At 34.3% G+C, this 17,849-nt stretch overlaps 1 protein-coding gene across 4 annotated transcripts in view; it reads right to left on the bottom strand.

Moving 5' to 3' along the window:
- Positions 1 to 17,849, bottom strand: part of jupb (junction plakoglobin b) — a 122,645-nt gene that overhangs the window by 26,040 nt on the left and 78,756 nt on the right. For all 4 annotated transcript variants that reach the window (XM_048203023.1, XM_048203026.1, XM_048203022.1 and 1 more), the window contains 4 exons: positions 10,861 to 10,898; positions 9,001 to 9,162; positions 5,159 to 5,412; positions 2,288 to 2,526 (listed from right to left, as the gene is read on the bottom strand). In XM_048203023.1, the coding sequence (XP_048058980.1) occupies positions 2,288 to 2,526; positions 5,159 to 5,412; positions 9,001 to 9,162; positions 10,861 to 10,873 (668 nt within the window). In that variant the 5' untranslated portion in view covers positions 10,874 to 10,898. The remainder of the gene's footprint in view (positions 1 to 2,287; positions 2,527 to 5,158; positions 5,413 to 9,000; positions 9,163 to 10,860; positions 10,899 to 17,849) is intronic.

Raw genomic sequence — 17,849 nt, 5'->3', positions numbered from 1 at the left:
TTCATACTTGATTTTTATTTCATATTGTTAAAATTATTTTTTTCATATTTTTATTTTATATCTATAATGCAAAAAGTATTATATTACTTATTGTTTACTTATTTGTTTATTTTTGTTGTTACAAAATTAGACTTTTCTTAATTAGGTCTCTCAAACATCTACCCTGTCTACCAGAAAAACAGTCCTGCCATTGGTTGGCTATGTTGGTATGCTCAAATAAAAAGTCGCATTGTTTTCGGCTACAGTATCTCAATTTACAATTTTCAGAAAAATCAACCTACAAATGGCTTATTTTTGCTTGCCTCTGCATATTAAACTGAAAGAGAAAAGAGCGCTTTCACATCAGAAAAATTACACACATCTCCTTTACAGATCTGGGCTTCTTTCAGAGTGGTTGCATGCAGCAATTTTTAAGATCTCACAATGGCATCCTTGATCATGACATTTAAATACAGGCTGGCTGCACCAAGGAGACTCTCCATGCAACTTAATAAGCTGATACTGTGTCAAAGTTACAGCGGCCCTGGTTGCGTGGTCATAAAGATTCTGCTCCGTTCTATTATCTCAGCATCTGCTGTAAATGGGCTTTCTGACAGAGCAAATTTCCCATCACAGTCCAAATATATCTCTAAAATACAGCTCTGCTCTGGCCCCTATTACAGGGTGGTGTAGTGGACGTTTTCATTTACAGAGATATGACTGGACACATTGTCCTGCTTTAGCATTGCTTAGTCACAGCGTTCATCAGAATGCACCACAGGTTAGCTCCAGGCCTCATTCACAAAATAGAAAGGAGATAAAGTGAGCACAAATTAATGTGCGCCACAATGAGAGGAAAGCCAAACACGCTCACCAAAACTAACACGACCAATAATGGAAGGATTATGCTGAAAAGACCAGCTTAAACTAGCATGAATTCCCATGCTGGGGTGCGTTTCCCGTACAACTATGTAACTCGATGCACGATACATTGTTGAACAAATCAACTAGCTAGTCACGACTGTTTCCCTATGTTAGTAACGACGGAACTTGCGATGTTAGCTGGCTAACGATGCTTTTGGGAAACGCACCCCTGGTCCAGGCTGGATACTGCCGGTTTGGTGGTGATCTAGCATGGTCCGTCTAAGGTTCTCTTAGGAATCGTGGGTGTCCATCAAAAATTTATCTCTATTCAACCAAAACATTTGTCTGTCCATGAACAGTCAAGGGACTAATTAAAACACAAGCGCATCAGACCGTCAAATCACCTGTCATTCACCATTTTCAACAGAGGGTATCTGCATTTTTCCAAGACGGGTAATATAAATTTAAAAAAATGTTATATTTATTAGCCTGATGATATTTAATATCCTGAGATGGCTTTATTAATAATTCACCATCTTTTTGCATAAAACCATAATTTGGCCCAAACATCTATTGATACGATATGGATATATAAATTCCCACTGTAGTCAATCATTTTATCCCTTAAAACTCATCTCTGATCACCAAAATTACATATTTCAACTTTTTTTCTGTTAAAAAATGTCTTCATGCCTTAAAATAGCTTGAATGTAACTCTACACCATTGCCTCATTTAATATACGTGGATCAATGATTATGCAAATTAGCCCCGCCTCCACTCGCTCACGTGAGCTCAGAGATCCACTCGGTCAACTTCCTGAGGTAAACGCTGCACAATGGTGTCGCTTTTTACAACATCGAACCTATAACGGTAATTAATATGATTAGCCTTTTGCTTGACTGTGTTATCAAATAGCTAATGATGTGTTGCTAATTACACGAACAATTCATAAGTATTATGAGCGCACCATTTTTGTATATCTAAAACCTTTGAAAATTGTCAAGACTGTTTTACATGTTAAAACAAAACTCACTGTTTTCATATAAGAAATATATGTAATAATTGAATCATTTATTTATATGGAACAATATACATATTTTGTATATACTGTATTTTTACAAATATATAAATATAAATAATATAATTTAATATATATTATATCGTATTTTAATTTTTAATATTTACTGTTTATTATTTAATTTATTATATAATCATTTTGTTAATTACATTCCATATTAAAATAAGTTATAAAATTATACACATAAAACAAGTACTTATTTACCAATATAAATACTAAAAACATTTAAATTCATGTAAAATTCCACATGGGGTCTTCCATAAAGACTTTTGAGAGACATTCGGGTATGTAACACCCGTCACATATCCTGGTTCGTATGGAAATATGACACATTACAGAAGTAAAACGCTGATGCATACACTCACCTGAGCATGCGTACTAGCGCGGGGATCCCACCCGATTTGAAGATAGCTAGCAGGCCCTCGCGCTGGTGGGACAGGCTGTGCAGGACGCTGGCAGCGCAGCGAGCCGTCTCCAGATCTCCGGTGTTCTGCATGGCCCTCACCACAGCCGACACCATCTGAGGAGACTGCATGAGCACGCGACGAGAAGCCTCCTTCCGAGTAAGCTGGTTCACAATGAGTGCTGCCTTGTTTACCACCACCTGCGAAGGTAAAAGTAAAAGTTTGACATCTTACATGTCAAAACTGGAACTTTTATTATTCTTAACTCTTAAAAATAAAGTTCCAACTCTTAAAAATAAAGGTTTTTTTTTTGCAGCAATGCTAGAGAAGAATATAAATTATGCATATAAACATGCAGCTAACCCTGAACCAAACCCTAATCCTAACCCTATAGAGTGTTTAATATTACTCAGTACTTAAACATATAATTACAGTGTAACAAAAGCATCTTAAAAAAGTATAAAAGTGTATCCCAATTTTATTTTTAAGTTTTGAAAGTCACCATGTTTTTACTATGTTATTTCTACATTTTTTATTAATTAAAAAATGGAAAAATTCTTACACACACATATATATATATATATATATATATATATATATATATATATATATATATATATATATACACACATACAGTCATGCTCAAAATTATTCATACCCTTGGTAAATATGACCAAAGAAGGCTGTGAAAATAAATCTGCATCGTTAATACTTTTGATCTTTTATTTAAAAAATCTATGAAAATCCAACCTTTCATTGGAGAATAATCATTTTGGAGAATAATCACAAGTGGGGGGAAAATCTCATTATGAGAGAAATGTTTTTCTCTAATACACACTGTTCACAATTACAATTTTTTTGCTTCATCTGACCATAGAACATTTGAAAAGTAACTGACACTACTGGAACTTCAAACAGGATGGGTTCTATGGTCAGATGAAACAAATTAATTGCTTTTTTAGCTGCAAACACTCAAGATGGGTTTGGTGCACACAGGGGTAAAAAGTACCCCATGTGTACAATGAAATATATTGCTGTATCTTTAATGTTGTGGGCTTATTTTTCTGCTGGAGGTCCTGCTCATATTGTTCAGATACATGGCATCATGGATTCTATCAAATACCAACAGATAAAAAACCAAAAGCTGACTGTCCCTGTTAGAAGTCATATAATGGGTCGTGATTGGATCTTCCAAACTTATCAGTCATTATAGGTGAAGACTCAGAGCTGCTATCTTGGCAAAAGGAGGTTGCAAAAAGTATTGAATAAAAGTATATGAGTGTATTAGAGAAAAACATTTCTCTCATAATGAGATTTCCCCCCCCACTTAAAATGATTATTCTCCAATGAAAGGTTGGATTTTTGTAGATTTTTTGGTCATATTTACCAAGGGTATGAATAATTTTGAGCATGACAGTATATATATATATATATATCAATATTTATGAGAAATTTTATTTGAATATATCATTATATGATATATATATACTATGGTAGTCAATGGGGGACGAGATCTGCTTGGGTACAAACATTCCTTCCAAATATCTTCTTTTGAATTCAACAGAAGAAAGAAATTCATACAGGTTTGGAACAACTTGAGGGTGAGTAAATAATTTTTTTGGGTGAACTATCCCTTTAAGGAACAATATTTCACAATTGACCCTTTGCCGGGAGTTTGATTGACAAGCGATCTAACCAATCATAACGCAGAGTCTGCCATTTTGTCCAACAAAGCAGTCATGAGATAGAAGAATAACTTCGGTGGACTTGAACTTGAAAAATGGTGTGTACTGATCTTTCCGCGTTTGAAACAATATTCCTTCTGATGTTCATTCATGTTTATTTGATGCTATAAATGAACTAGTAGGAAGAGATGATCGGTTCACGAGCCGCTTGAGCTGAGGCGCTACAGCAATCTGGCACAACACATTAAAGAGCCACAAAATGTTTTATTGTTTGAATTTCTTAAAAAATTACACAATTTGAAAGCTGGACTTTGTTTAATATCATAAGTAACCTGCTCTGTCTTGTCTGTCGACGTGTTGTCAGTTTCCTCTTTGCTCCGCGATGTATTTTTCACTGCGTTGTGGTGTGACAGTGCCATGGGTTGTCAGACAAAGCAACAGTAACTAAGGGGGGGGCGGGGTCTTTGCGCAGGGTCAGTTGGTGACTCAAGGCAGTATTAAAATTGTTCAATGTATACAAAATTTAAAAAATGGTCTTAAAAATTTGTTAATGTATTAATGCACAAAAACAAGCAAATTTATGTAAAAGTATGCTAGATTATACACATGGCATGAACACAAAAATGAACAAATATGGTTTGTAATTGTTTTTAGAATTTCAATGGTTGAATGCCCTTGGCAGCCAGTAAACTTGGAAAATAGATCATATCCTAAAGTTGTTTTCCATATCATATTGCAGCACTTTTCAGTTTTTTGTTTCACTTTATTCCCCCTCACAGTTCTGGCCGTCCTGTGAGATTATTTCCCATCTTGCATCTTTTCATTACCCCTTTCCTTCTGCATCTCATATCATCATGTGCGCTGCCTGATTTATTCTCTGAGAATGACAGCTACTAAGTCAAAACTTTTGTAATTTCACTCTAGATCATTTTGAAGATATCAGCTCATGTGGGATATCAACAGAACAAAAGCTATAGCTTTTTGCAGAACTGTACTGATTTATCTCTATTTTATGGAAAAGTTCTCCAGCACAAAGCTTTGTTTTCAGCCATAACTCATTGATGGCATTTTTAAACAGGTTTCACTAGATTCCCAGCCTCAAACAGGCATGTTTAATTAAAAGGGTTTGTACCATCCGACATCATACCTGGTCGTCATCGGCCAGCAGTTTGGTGAGCTCTGGTACAGCACGTGTGGCCAGCTCAGCATCATCCTGATAGTTAATGAGATGGACGATGGCTGTTTTCAGCAGCTGCGAGGGCTCGGCCAGTCTCTGCACATTGGTGGGCTGGTCTGGATTGCTCTGAGTCGTGAGCACCGTCTCTCCCTCCACCAGCGTCTCGGGGAACATGGCTGCACGCACTCTCTGGGCTCGAGTTAAACTGTATTGAGCCTCAACATCTGAGTACAGAGAGGAAGAAAAGAGCCACATTCAATTATTTTAACACTGTTATGAGGTGGTCTTATGAACCACCTCATAAAAAAAAGCACACTTAATTTTTGAATGTAATTTTAAAATGTAAATTGTGCTATTATTATTACTACTACTATTATTTATTTGTTTAATAATAATTTTAATAATATTTCTAATAATAATTATCATTAAAAACAACCATAATAAATACTACTACTACTACTACTACTAATAATAATAATTAATAATAAGCACACTTAATTTTTGAATGTATTTTTTAATGTAAAGTGTGGTATTATTATTACTATTATTTATTTATCTAATTATGATACATATTAACGTTATTATTATTATTATTAAAAAAACATAGAAAATAATAGTAATAATAATAATTAATAATAATAATAATAAGCACACTTAAGGTTTGAATATGTAAGTTTTTGACTGTACTAAAGCATAAAAATACCAGAATATGTTTGCAGATATTTATTAAACATGCTGATTTCACATACTCTATTCTCGGAAAACCATTGCTACAGCCAGTTATTCTACATTGAAATTTGCATTCCGTGTCGGAATTTCTGTTTTTGTTTCCGTCTGTGCAAGACCGCACCTTGCCAATTTACCCAATAGTATTTCTCCACCCCGGGTTGCCATTGGCGGAATACATATGCAGCGAATTGGAGCCACGGAAGTCAGCGAACAAACTGGGTCAGAGATCGCAGATTCTACCCGACCTAAAAAGCCTCAGCAACCATCTAAAAATCTCTATGAACGAAAGCATATTAAAACGCGGTATCAACTCATCATAAATCAATAAATCAACTAATTATTTTACAGTGTGTAATTCTCCTCGCCTTCCAATGTCAATTGAGCTTGCTCCTGTTGCGTGTCTTCTAACTGGCAACCTGTGAGAGCATGAGTCTGAGGAAGAGGAGGCGGGGCAAATAATATTTAGATTTTAGACTGCACTACCCATTTCAACCACTAGCTGTCATTCTTAAATAGTGCACCTTTAAATGTAAAGTGTACTATTATTATTATTATTACTACTGCTACTACTACTATTATTTATTTCTTTAAAGCTGCAGTCCGCGATTTTTGGCCCTTTAGCAGTTAATAAACAGAACTGCATGCGTCTTGCGGAAGAACATTGTAGCCGGAGCTACTTTTCTCTGTGTATGTCTATGGCGAGTCACGCAGTTACTATGATACTCTGTGGCGAGTCCTAGCAGTCTGGTCTGAAATAGTCCGAATATAAACACTTTTTATAAGTGTACCATAATGATTCAGAGTAAGACAAAAACACAGTTTGGAAAATGGATTCATGTTGTACATTCCCATTATATAATTTTTGTAAATTTTGAACACAAAAAAGTTACGGACAGCAGCTTTAATAATAACATTAATAATATTATTAAATATTATTAATGTTATTATTATTAAAAAAACAACCATAATAAATACTACTACTACTAATAAATATCAATAATAATGAGCACACTTAATTTTTGGATGTTTTATTAAATTTAAAGTGTGTTATTATTATTATTATTATTATTATTACTACTATTATTTATATATTTAATAATAATAATAAATTATAAATGTTATTATTAATAAAAAAACAATCATACAACCACAACAATAATAAAAAATAGTACTACTATTTCATAATAATAATAATAATAATAATAAAAATAAATTGTTATAATATAATTGTTATTATACAAAATATAAAAATATTAAATAATGATTATTATTATATTAATAATAATATATTATGGTTATATCAATATTTATGAATAAAAAAGAAACATTTAAAGGTGCTGCTTCACAAGATGTAATATAAGTCAATGTCTCCTGAATGTGTCTGTGAACAAAAATACAATAATTTTTTTTTTTATTAATTTTTTTAACTGCCTATTTTGGGGCATAATAAATGAGCAATATGGCCCTATTCTCGTGCTCCACGCCCAATCGCGCTTGCCTTGAATATAAACAAAGTAACAGCTAATAAACCCTAAAATGGATCACAAAGTCATTGCGTAATGTGATATTATTGTTATTTGTTTAAATTCTTAATGAATTTGAGGCTGTGCTCCATGGCTAACGGCTGCTATTAGAGATTATAAAGAATATTGTGTTTATGCATAAAAGCAAGTGTTTATTAAAATAGCATTTGTCTCCAATACAGTAATAAACGGTTTTAACTTCCACCAAACGAAACATTAGAAAGACAGTTAATTATAAAAAATTGTGCACAATATTGTAGATTTTTCGCTGTTGTTCTTGCTTGCTTATGCTGTTGAGCTGTGCACCAGACGTTATTGTGCCCTTGTGTATTAATATTGGCTGGCAGAATCAATATTAATGTGCAGTCACAGGTTATGTTGAGATTCGCCTGTTTTTCGGATCTTTTAAACAACTGTTTATACAAGAAGGAGGAAACATGGTGTTTGATCAGTATGTCTTTACATGTTTTTGTTATTTGACTATGCAAGATAAATTCAATTTTTCATTCGAGGGCACCTTTAATAATAGATTCAAAAATTAAGTGTGCCATATTTATGATTAAAAAAAGAAACTCGCTTCATACAATAATAACAACAATAAACAATAATAACAATATTATTAAATAATATTAATAATAACAACAACATTTAAATATTATTATTATTAAATACATATGCTATTATTATTATTATTAAAAGTATTACATTAATTGGTTCTTCCACCAATTATTAATTATATTGTGCACAATATTGTAGATATTCAGACTTATTGTGCATTAATATAGTTTGCAGTATGTGCAAAGCTGTTTTATCCACCAACAGGCCCTCGATAGTGGCTCATCTAATCAGTCAATTTTATAAAATACCAACAATGTATGATCCATCACATCATGCTGTATTTCGTAGCGTGATGCAATGGAGATGTGGTTCAGGGCACATTTAATAACAGAAAAGATTGACACCAGAGAACCAGAGGTGGAAATAACAGGAGTGCGTCTGTGACACTCCGAATAAAGTGCAATCCATGCTGGAAGCATTGTGAACATCAGAAAGGGGTCTTTGGAGGTTCTGTTGTGATAGCAATAATATTCTAACCATAAAAAGTGAACCTACTGAACTGAGTGTTTGGATGAGTTTCTAAATGTCACTGGCTCTGGGCGGACAATAAATTTGCAGCTTTCTTCCAAACTGAGCAAGCACATATGCTGCCATGGTGAAGAATCTATTTTAAAATCCCCAGATATTTAGATCTGACGAGATGCACCATGATGACAAAGAATAATGAGAAAACCACAGGTACGTTTAATATGAATATTGAACAGATGAAGCAACAGGATTAATTAATGCACTTTTTGCTGCATGCGTATAATAAAGCAAAAATCCCAAAGTAAACAAAAAACAACACTCTCCAAATGTTGTACAAGTCCAGTGAAGTACACAGCCTTTGCGGAAGGGTTCAATGCCACTGATTCTAATGTGAAATTTTGGAGGCCCTCAGGAAGTATAATTCATCAAAATGTTCGGAGAGGCATAGGGAGACCTTTAGAGCGAACACATTACCTGTGGCGCTCTCCGCAGCGCTGGCACTGACGCTATACTTCTTACTGAACTCAGATTCCTCCTCATCACGAATCGTGGTGGCTCCTGACTGTATCCCCGAGTCGGAGGCGTAAAACGTCTGCTGCCACTCTTCCACTTTCACAGCTCCCTCTGCCTCACTCACTGCAGAAGAGGAGCATGAAAATTAGTAAATATTTGACAAAGGATCATCGCTTCAGATGAAAATATTCAAATATCATCTGCAGATATGTTTTCATAGAAAAGAAGTCACTAATTAAAAATTGTGGGATGTTAGCATAGATATGCATATACATTTTTTTCCACACACACATAGATACATTAACATATATATTAATTATTCATGTATATATGTATGTATATTTATACAGCAGTTCTTCCTGGTACTCAAATCTGATTGGTTGAGAGGTTATTTCCAGCCATGCAATATTCTACCAGTATCGCCACAGGAACCGTTTCACTCCGCTTGAAGTGACTGACATGGCTGCCGATCAAATCCACCGTATTTTTTAGAAATACTACATTTGTTGTACCACGAACAGTTTTTTAGGCGAGAATGTAGTTATTTAGACCTGAAGTCTGTGATTCATATTTAATCATAGCATCTATTTTACACTTTGTTTAGATGTTTTCAGAGATGCAAGCTTCAGGCCGTCAGCGGCTGTTCAGTGCTCGTGTACCCGCCGAGAACAGCTTCATCTCGGCCAGTGCTTGGGGGATTTGCCGCCGTCTCTTATTGTGGTTAAAAATGAGATAAAATTCATTTTGGATATATAAAATAGGCAATCTTTGGTCTTATTAATCTATTACTTGTTCCTGAGCAAATCTAATTGGTCTATGTTAAATTTAATCATTTAATATTAAAGCTATATTTAACTTAAATCCTGTAGAGCACTGCTTTTGTACGTTTGACTGAACTGTACAGTTATGTTTAATCTGAATTGTTCAAATATTGTTGTTCAATAAATATTATTTTATATTGAGAAAGGGTCCATTAGTGCGTAATATGGATTGAGTGAAAGTTACATGAATACGCCATTAGATGGCGGCAAACTGTATGAGTGAATGAGACTCATTCAATGAGTCAGTCGCAAGAGACTTTTAAATTGAAAGAGACTTTTGTAAACAGGACGTTGTTTTAGCGCTGTATGTCATGGAAAATTCCCTCAACTACAAAAAGGACAAATACAAAGATCGCTTTCCTCAGCGGACATTAAAATGGATTTTTATAATGGATATAATATTATGGACATCGACCTGAAGAATGTATGATATATCAGACACAGGTAATACTCGCTCAGGTGATCTCTCTCAGTCTCAATTATACTGTACAAAATACAATGTGTTTCAATGGAGGGACTCAACATTCCTTCGTTACTAGTTCTAAAGTGACGTTTTAGAATAAGTAACGAAGTCTTGGTCAAACTGTCAACTTGAGATTTGAATCTGTGGCAGAAGGAAGTAGTTCCTCACAAAAGAGGTTTTTAAAGACACTTCGTTGTTATTTCTTATTTATTTACACACCCATGCCGTCGAACTGTTGTATAAACACAATAATCACACTAGTAGCCGTGCAATATGGCTGTATATCAGCACGCTGTGATTCAACTCGTGTGATATTGCTCATATATATTCATAACTTATAGTTATATACTTATATTTACATAATATATTTTTAGAATTTACGTAAATACTTTTGAATTTTTTTTAATGCTCATCAATACTTTTAAAAGTCACTAATCAGTGACAATGAAATCAGATTTTTTTTGCTTTCCTTGAAGCACAACAAACTTGATCATCAGCACACATGAAACTTAGCAATTCTTAAATGATTAAACTTACTTTGCAGTGACATCACCCCTGTCCAGCCTTAATTCAACCTGTGATGAAACATGAAACAAAGTCTTAGACTGCATAGAGAACAAGAGAGATGCAGTATGAATGCAGTGATCTGCAATGTGAAGTGACAGCATGCACCAGTTTAGAGGAAAAAGCACCACTGGGACTTAAAAATAGTGAGCAGGCAATGCTATTTATAAAACTACTGCATAGAACGATCGCACAAATCATAGTAGCTTCCCCAAAGTGGAATTTCAATGCTTCATTTGTAGTTCATAGTAACAGCAGAGCAGGTCGATAGGAGAAAGAAAAAAAATGTAAGAATTTAAAGTTCATATTCTCAAGGACTAAAGAGTCTCAAGAGTGTCTTTCAATGCAGGTTTTTGTTTTTAATGTCTTGACGGTGCTTCATTCGTAACTATAAATAACCCAGAGTGTGAGCAGGGATACGGCTGGAGGTGAGGGCCAATCAAGAGGCATGATGAATAAAGATGACACCTTCATCTGAACCTACGTCAGTAGCAAAAACGTCCATGAATTTAGAGCTTTCATATCATTTCATGAAAAAAAAAAAACATGGAAAATCATGAACAACACATATTCATAAGAATATTACAAACAAATAGTGAGAAAAGTTCTGTATTTATGGATTTAAAAAATATTTCTCAACAAATCTGAACCTCCACTATTAAAACCAGGATATGAAATGCAGTACGGTTTGAGGACCCAGTTAAAGTTAGAAACCCTCCACAAAATGTTTGGACCTTGAATGTGCTGCAGAATTATTTATTTATTTATTTATTTAAAAAATACATACATTTTGTTTATTAAAATAATAATATTAAAATAAAATGTATTAACTGTGATAATACTGATTAAAAATGCATAACAATTATTAATAAATTAATTTATTTTATTTATTAAAATAAAAAATATTAAAATAATGTATTAAAATAAAATATTTTATTTATTATTTATAATATTTATATTTAAAGCACATAGTCTTTACATGAATAACACAGAAAATAACTAATAATAATAATTAAAAATGTATTACAATGATTAATACTTTCATTTATTTATTTATTAAAATAATTAATTAAAATAAAATATTTTTATTTTATTTATTTATTTTTACATTGATCATACTGAAAATAACTGTGATAACAGTGACTAAAAATACATAATTATTAATAAATTAATTTTATATTATTTATTAAAATAAAATATTAAAATACTTGATTAAAATTATTTATTTTTAATTTATAATATTTATAATCACAGTGTAGTTTTTTACATTAATACCACTTAAAATAACTGTGATAATAGTGATTAAAAATGGATGACGATTATCAATGAACAACATTAACAAAATAGAGCCCCAAATAAAAGCAAACTCTTTCCAGCAGTTACAATTCATTGACTTTTTCTTGACATTTATACAACAGTGAGAAAGAAAGAAAACGTTCTGATTTTCAATATGCATAAAAACAACTAACTCTCCTGTCAGTGAAGCAGAAACAAAGACAAAGAGCTGAATTTTAATTTAAGAATATGAAAACACTTGAAAAAGCATTTCATTAAAAAGTAGCTAGAACAAGAAAAGACACACTTCCTTTTATAAAGCAGTGACTAATCCATTTCATCTCTTTGAATTACTTCCTTATACCACATCTTATAAGATCTTATTTTTCCCCCATTCTGTTTCATTTTACATAGAATCCAGCTTAAAAGGGAGTTTCTGTTTGGTATTCTCGGCTATATCTCGCTCTTGCCCTTTTCTTGCCTTCATCAGCTTCTCTTTATAAAACATCCAGGTATACAGTTTGCCGCTGTCCCTCAGATCCGTAAGGCATATGGGGATTTTGCTAACTGCTGTTATGACACCACGTGCCCTGCATTTTCAACACTCATTAATCACATCAACATAAAGCTAGACATCAACACTCCAGCAGTCAGAAAACCACCTCATAACTGATTAAAAGCAGAAGATGTCCTAAAAATGAACAGCCATGAAACTGGAAAAAACATTTACCCTAGTAGGCATTAAAGACACATTAATTATGCAAGCACTGATTAATTAAAAAATGTTTTCTGGGTTAAACAAGGCTTTAGAAGAAGTGTGCATTGTGTCTTCCTTATTCCACTGCATTTTATATCAAATTACTGTTTAATAGATATTTCCAAAATTAAAAGGTAATTATGAAGGTTGGACATCACTGACACCAACTTGGGGTGTGTTTACACTTGGCAGGTTTGGTTCGATTGCTCTGTTAGCGCGGTTCATTTGAGTAAGAGTGAGCGCTGCCGTCCGAACCCTGGTGCGCACCAAACAAATGGACAGAGTCCACTGAAAAGGTGGGTCTCTGTCCACTTCCAAACAAACTCTGCTGGGGTTCGACTGAAATATGAACGCAACAGGGACTGAAGACATCTAAACGAACCAAAAACAGGATGTGATGTCACAAGATGCTACCCTAAAAGGACACAATGCTCAACTGTTCTCATCATAATGTTGCTCATTACAGTTCAGTACAGGTGTCTGAACTGCCGTCTGCTCGCACTTTGTTTGTGTGTGACGGAGGAATCATTCCCACTGTTTTGACTCCTTTACACAATGTATAAGCTCTTTGTGAGTTCTCAGCTAGTACAAATTAGGGGTTGAACAACTTCAGTCAACATTTATGTGATTAAAGTCGAGTCAACTAGTCTCTGATGACTGATTAGTTCACTTCAGAATTCAAATTACCTGATAATTTACTCACCCCCATGTCATGCTAGATGTTTATGTCTTTTGTTCTTCAGTTGAAAAGAAATTAAAGGTGACATCAAACGTTTTTTACAAGATGTAATATAAGTCCAAGGTGTCCCCTGAATGTGTCTGTGAAGTTTCAAAATACCCCATATACCCCAATACCCCTTTTTTTTTTTTAATTCATTTTTTTAACTGCCTATTTTGGGGCATAATTAGAAATGCGCCGATTCATGTTGCGGCCCCTTTAAATGCTCACGCTCCCCACCCACGGAGCTCCCTCTTGCCTTAAACAGTGCATAAACAAAGTTTACACAGCTAATATAACCCTCAAAATGGATCTTTACAAAGTGTTCGTCATGCATACTGCATGCATGCGTCGGATCATGTGAGTATCGTATTTATTTGGATGTTTACATTTGATTCTGAATGAGTTTGAGGCTATGCTCCATGGCTAAAGCTAACATTACACACTGTTGGAGAGATTTATAAAGAATGAAGTTGTGTTTATGAATTATACAGACTGCAAGTGTTTAAAAATGAAAATAGCGACGGCTCTCTTGTCTCCGTGAATACAGTAACAAACGATGGTAACTTTAACCACATTTAACAGTACATTAGCAACATGCTAACGAAACATTTAGAAAGACAATTTACAAATATCACTAAAAATATCATGTAATCATGGATCATGTCAGTTATTATCGCTCCATCTGCCATTTTTCGCTATTGTTCTTGCTTGCTTACCTAGTCTGATGATTCAGCTGTGCACATCCAGACATCCTGCCCTTGTCTAATGCTTTGAACATGAGCTGGCATATGCAAATATTGGGGGCGTACATATTAATGAGCCCGACGTAACAGTCGGTGTTATGTTAAGATTCGCCTGTTCTTCAGAGGTCTTTTAAACCAACAACCTCCGGTGTTGCAGTGGTGGGGTCCGAAAGGGGGCGGGGTTTGGTTTATATATATATATATATATATATATATATATATACATACATATATATATATACATACATATACATACACCACGTCTCGCCGTCATTTTGATGGACATCGTAAAAAAAAATTAATCAATCAATAATCACCTATAATTTTAATTTTTATATTTTAATGATAAGACATTTAATAGCTTCTGATTTCATCCACATTTTCATTTTTATTCACGAACTTACAGGATAAGCAAATAGGCCTAGGTTATGCATTTATTTATATTAAAGACACTTTTCAGTTTTCATCTTGAACACTTGTCACGTGATTGTGAGTGAATGTGATCATCCTTTCCTCTTTCCTACTGTACAGAACGAAATAAACATGAATGAAAATAAAAAATATGTTGAAAGATACAGTAGCTTACCGAAATCTGTATCACGTCAGTTCAATCAGTGTTGCAAACAATGTCACGTAACATTATACCTCAGAAAAGCCATTCGTTGACCATAAACTTATAGTCAGCAAGAAAAATAACAAAACTTAATTATGTAAGTAAGCATAAGTAACTTTATTATAAAATTGACTTAAACTAGGGTGCTCGTCTGTGTTTAATCAAGCACATCGTTTTCATTTTATTCTGGAGACTGAACTCGCGCTCTGCTGCCACACTGGAGCACACTCACCACCTACTGGACAGGGGTGGGAATTACAGTTACAAGCTACATAATCTGTCAAAATGACGGACGGGCTGCAGATTTTTTCCGTCACTGCTAAAAAAAATTCCATCAATGATGGAAAATTTTAGGTTAATACGACCTCTGAGATTATATATATATATAACACTACCGCAGGTTACACTCCACGACCGCGGTGGCGCAGTTGTCATGCCTACCGTCACAGCCCTAATTGTACCCCACTGAAGTCCACTATGGAGAAAAATCCTTAAATGTTTTCCTCAAAAACCTTAATTGCTTTTCGACTGAAGAAAGAAAGATATAAACATCTTGGATGAATATGGGGGTGAGTAAATTATCAGGAAATTTTCATGCGGAAATGAACTAATCCTTGCACAAATAAGCCTGAACCTTGAGCTGAGACTCGAACGCGGGTCGCCTTGTGCACAGCTATGGCATATGACACAGCTCTGCCCACAAGGATACTGCTCCTACATAACAGCTTATTTTTAACAGTTCTTTTGTCTTTGGGTCGTTATATTTCTCACATATTTCTGCTAATTCTAAATCAGATACAGATGGAAAAGCAGCATGAACGTTCTTCAAAACATCTTGCCATAAGGTTTTTGAATGACATGAGGGTGAGTAAATGATGACAGAATTGACAGAAAGTACTCTTATAAAATCATGTTGACAACTGCAGACACAGAATTCTGTGAGGTTGAGTATTTATAGCTTCTGGCATATGTGATCAGGATGGCAAGGCAGAAGAGGAAAATTATACCTGAGTGCTTTCATCTCAAATTAGATGTTACATACAAGGTCCTAACTATATGGTTTGAAATTCAAGGATATGAGCAAAAATATACTCCCACTCACACAAAACCATACTAATCAGAATGTAGTGATATTTCATTTTCTAAAAGCTCCCAGCCAGGCCAAACTTTTAATTTAGAATTGAGTGATGCATATTTTGTGAATATGTATATAGAGTGACTTTATAGACATGTCTTTGTCAAGAGTAAATTTGCAGCATATCTAATGAAAATCATCCAGAAACGCTGTTGTACGGTAATTTATCAGTGACAGCAGAGTAATTTCAGAGTAATTTGCATGAGGCTGATTTCATTAAAAATGATGTCGACCAGACAAATTCCTGACATCAAATCTTGAGGAAAACTAATTTAAAGGTGAAGTGTGTAATATCTCTGCCACTAGCATCACCAAACAATTTTAAAAATTAAATAAAAATAATTTCAAACAGGCTTCTCAAACACGCCTGCCATTGGTTGAACAAACAGATAGTCCCGCCCTAAACTCACACCATTGGTTGAGTCCTTGTTTCTGTGATGTGCTGGTCAGATGCTTAAAGGGTTAGTTCACCCAAAAATGAAAATTCTGTCATTAATTACTCACCTTCATGTCGTTCCACACCCGTAAGATCTTCGTTCATCTTCGGAACAAAAATTAAGATATTTTTGATAAAATCCAATGGCTCACTGAGGCCTCTATTGCCAGCAAGGCAATTAACACTTTCAAGTTCCAGAAAGCTACTAAAGATGTATTTAAAACAGTTCATGTGACTACAGTGGTTCAACCTTAATGTTATGAAGCAACGAGAATACTTTTGTGTGCCAAAATAACAACTTTATTCAACAATATCTAGTGATGGGCGATCTCAAAACACTGTTTCATGAAGCTTCGTAGCTTTACGAATATTTTGTTTCGAATCAGTGGTGCGGAGCACGTATCTAACTGCCAAAGTCACGCCCCCAAGTGGTGAACCATTGAAATTTCGAAACACTTATGATGTAACAAAGCCTCGTTTACTGAAATCACATAACTTTGGCAGTTTGATACATGCTCCGAACTACTGATGCGAAACAAAACATTTGTAAAGTTTCAAAAGCTTCATGAAGCGCCCATCATTTTTATGAAAAATATCTTAATTTGTGTTCCGAAGATGAACTTATGGGTCTCACGGGTGAGTAATTAATGACAGAATTTTCATTTTTGGGTGAACTAACCCTTTAAATCAAAATAATGAAAAAATATGGATTACATTATTCAGGAAAGTGAGTAATGTTTACATATTTATACAGATGTATGTATTTTCTGACATGAGAAGTGTGGAAAAAAATGCAAAAATGTTCAGCTTAAATAGCTCCTTGCGATTTTTCCACCAAAATGGAAACTATTTCAGTGTTTTAACAAAAAAACAAAAAAAAGTGCAGGATGTAGGCTTTTTCCAATTTAAAAAGAACATGAGGGAAAGTATTCTCTGGATATGAAAAATACAGATTGTAGCGGAAAGGTCTAAAATAAAGAGCTGTAAGAGAAAGAGCATTAAAAAAGACAGGAAGTCTCTAATCTTTGACCATTGTCTTCAAGAAAGGCACGGCCTGTCCGAGTCAATGTAATATATCCCTTTCTCCCCAACATCTCCTCTCACTTCCTGCAGAAGACAACATCTCTGATGATGATTAATGGTTTGAGAAGATCTCAGTCTGTTTTGTTCATCAGACACTGCCTGTTTACATCGTCTCCATTGTTCTGTTGTTACAATAGCTACCTGTGATCCTAGCACAAACACACACACACACAGAGATGAACCTAAGGGTCTTTGCTGT

Source organism: Megalobrama amblycephala, linkage group LG9, assembly GCF_018812025.1.
Source record: "Megalobrama amblycephala isolate DHTTF-2021 linkage group LG9, ASM1881202v1, whole genome shotgun sequence".
Classification (NCBI taxonomy): domain Eukaryota; kingdom Metazoa; phylum Chordata; class Actinopteri; order Cypriniformes; family Xenocyprididae; genus Megalobrama; species Megalobrama amblycephala.
The sequence above is the reverse complement of the archived record's forward strand: the minus strand, read 5'-3'. Positions and strand labels throughout refer to the sequence as shown.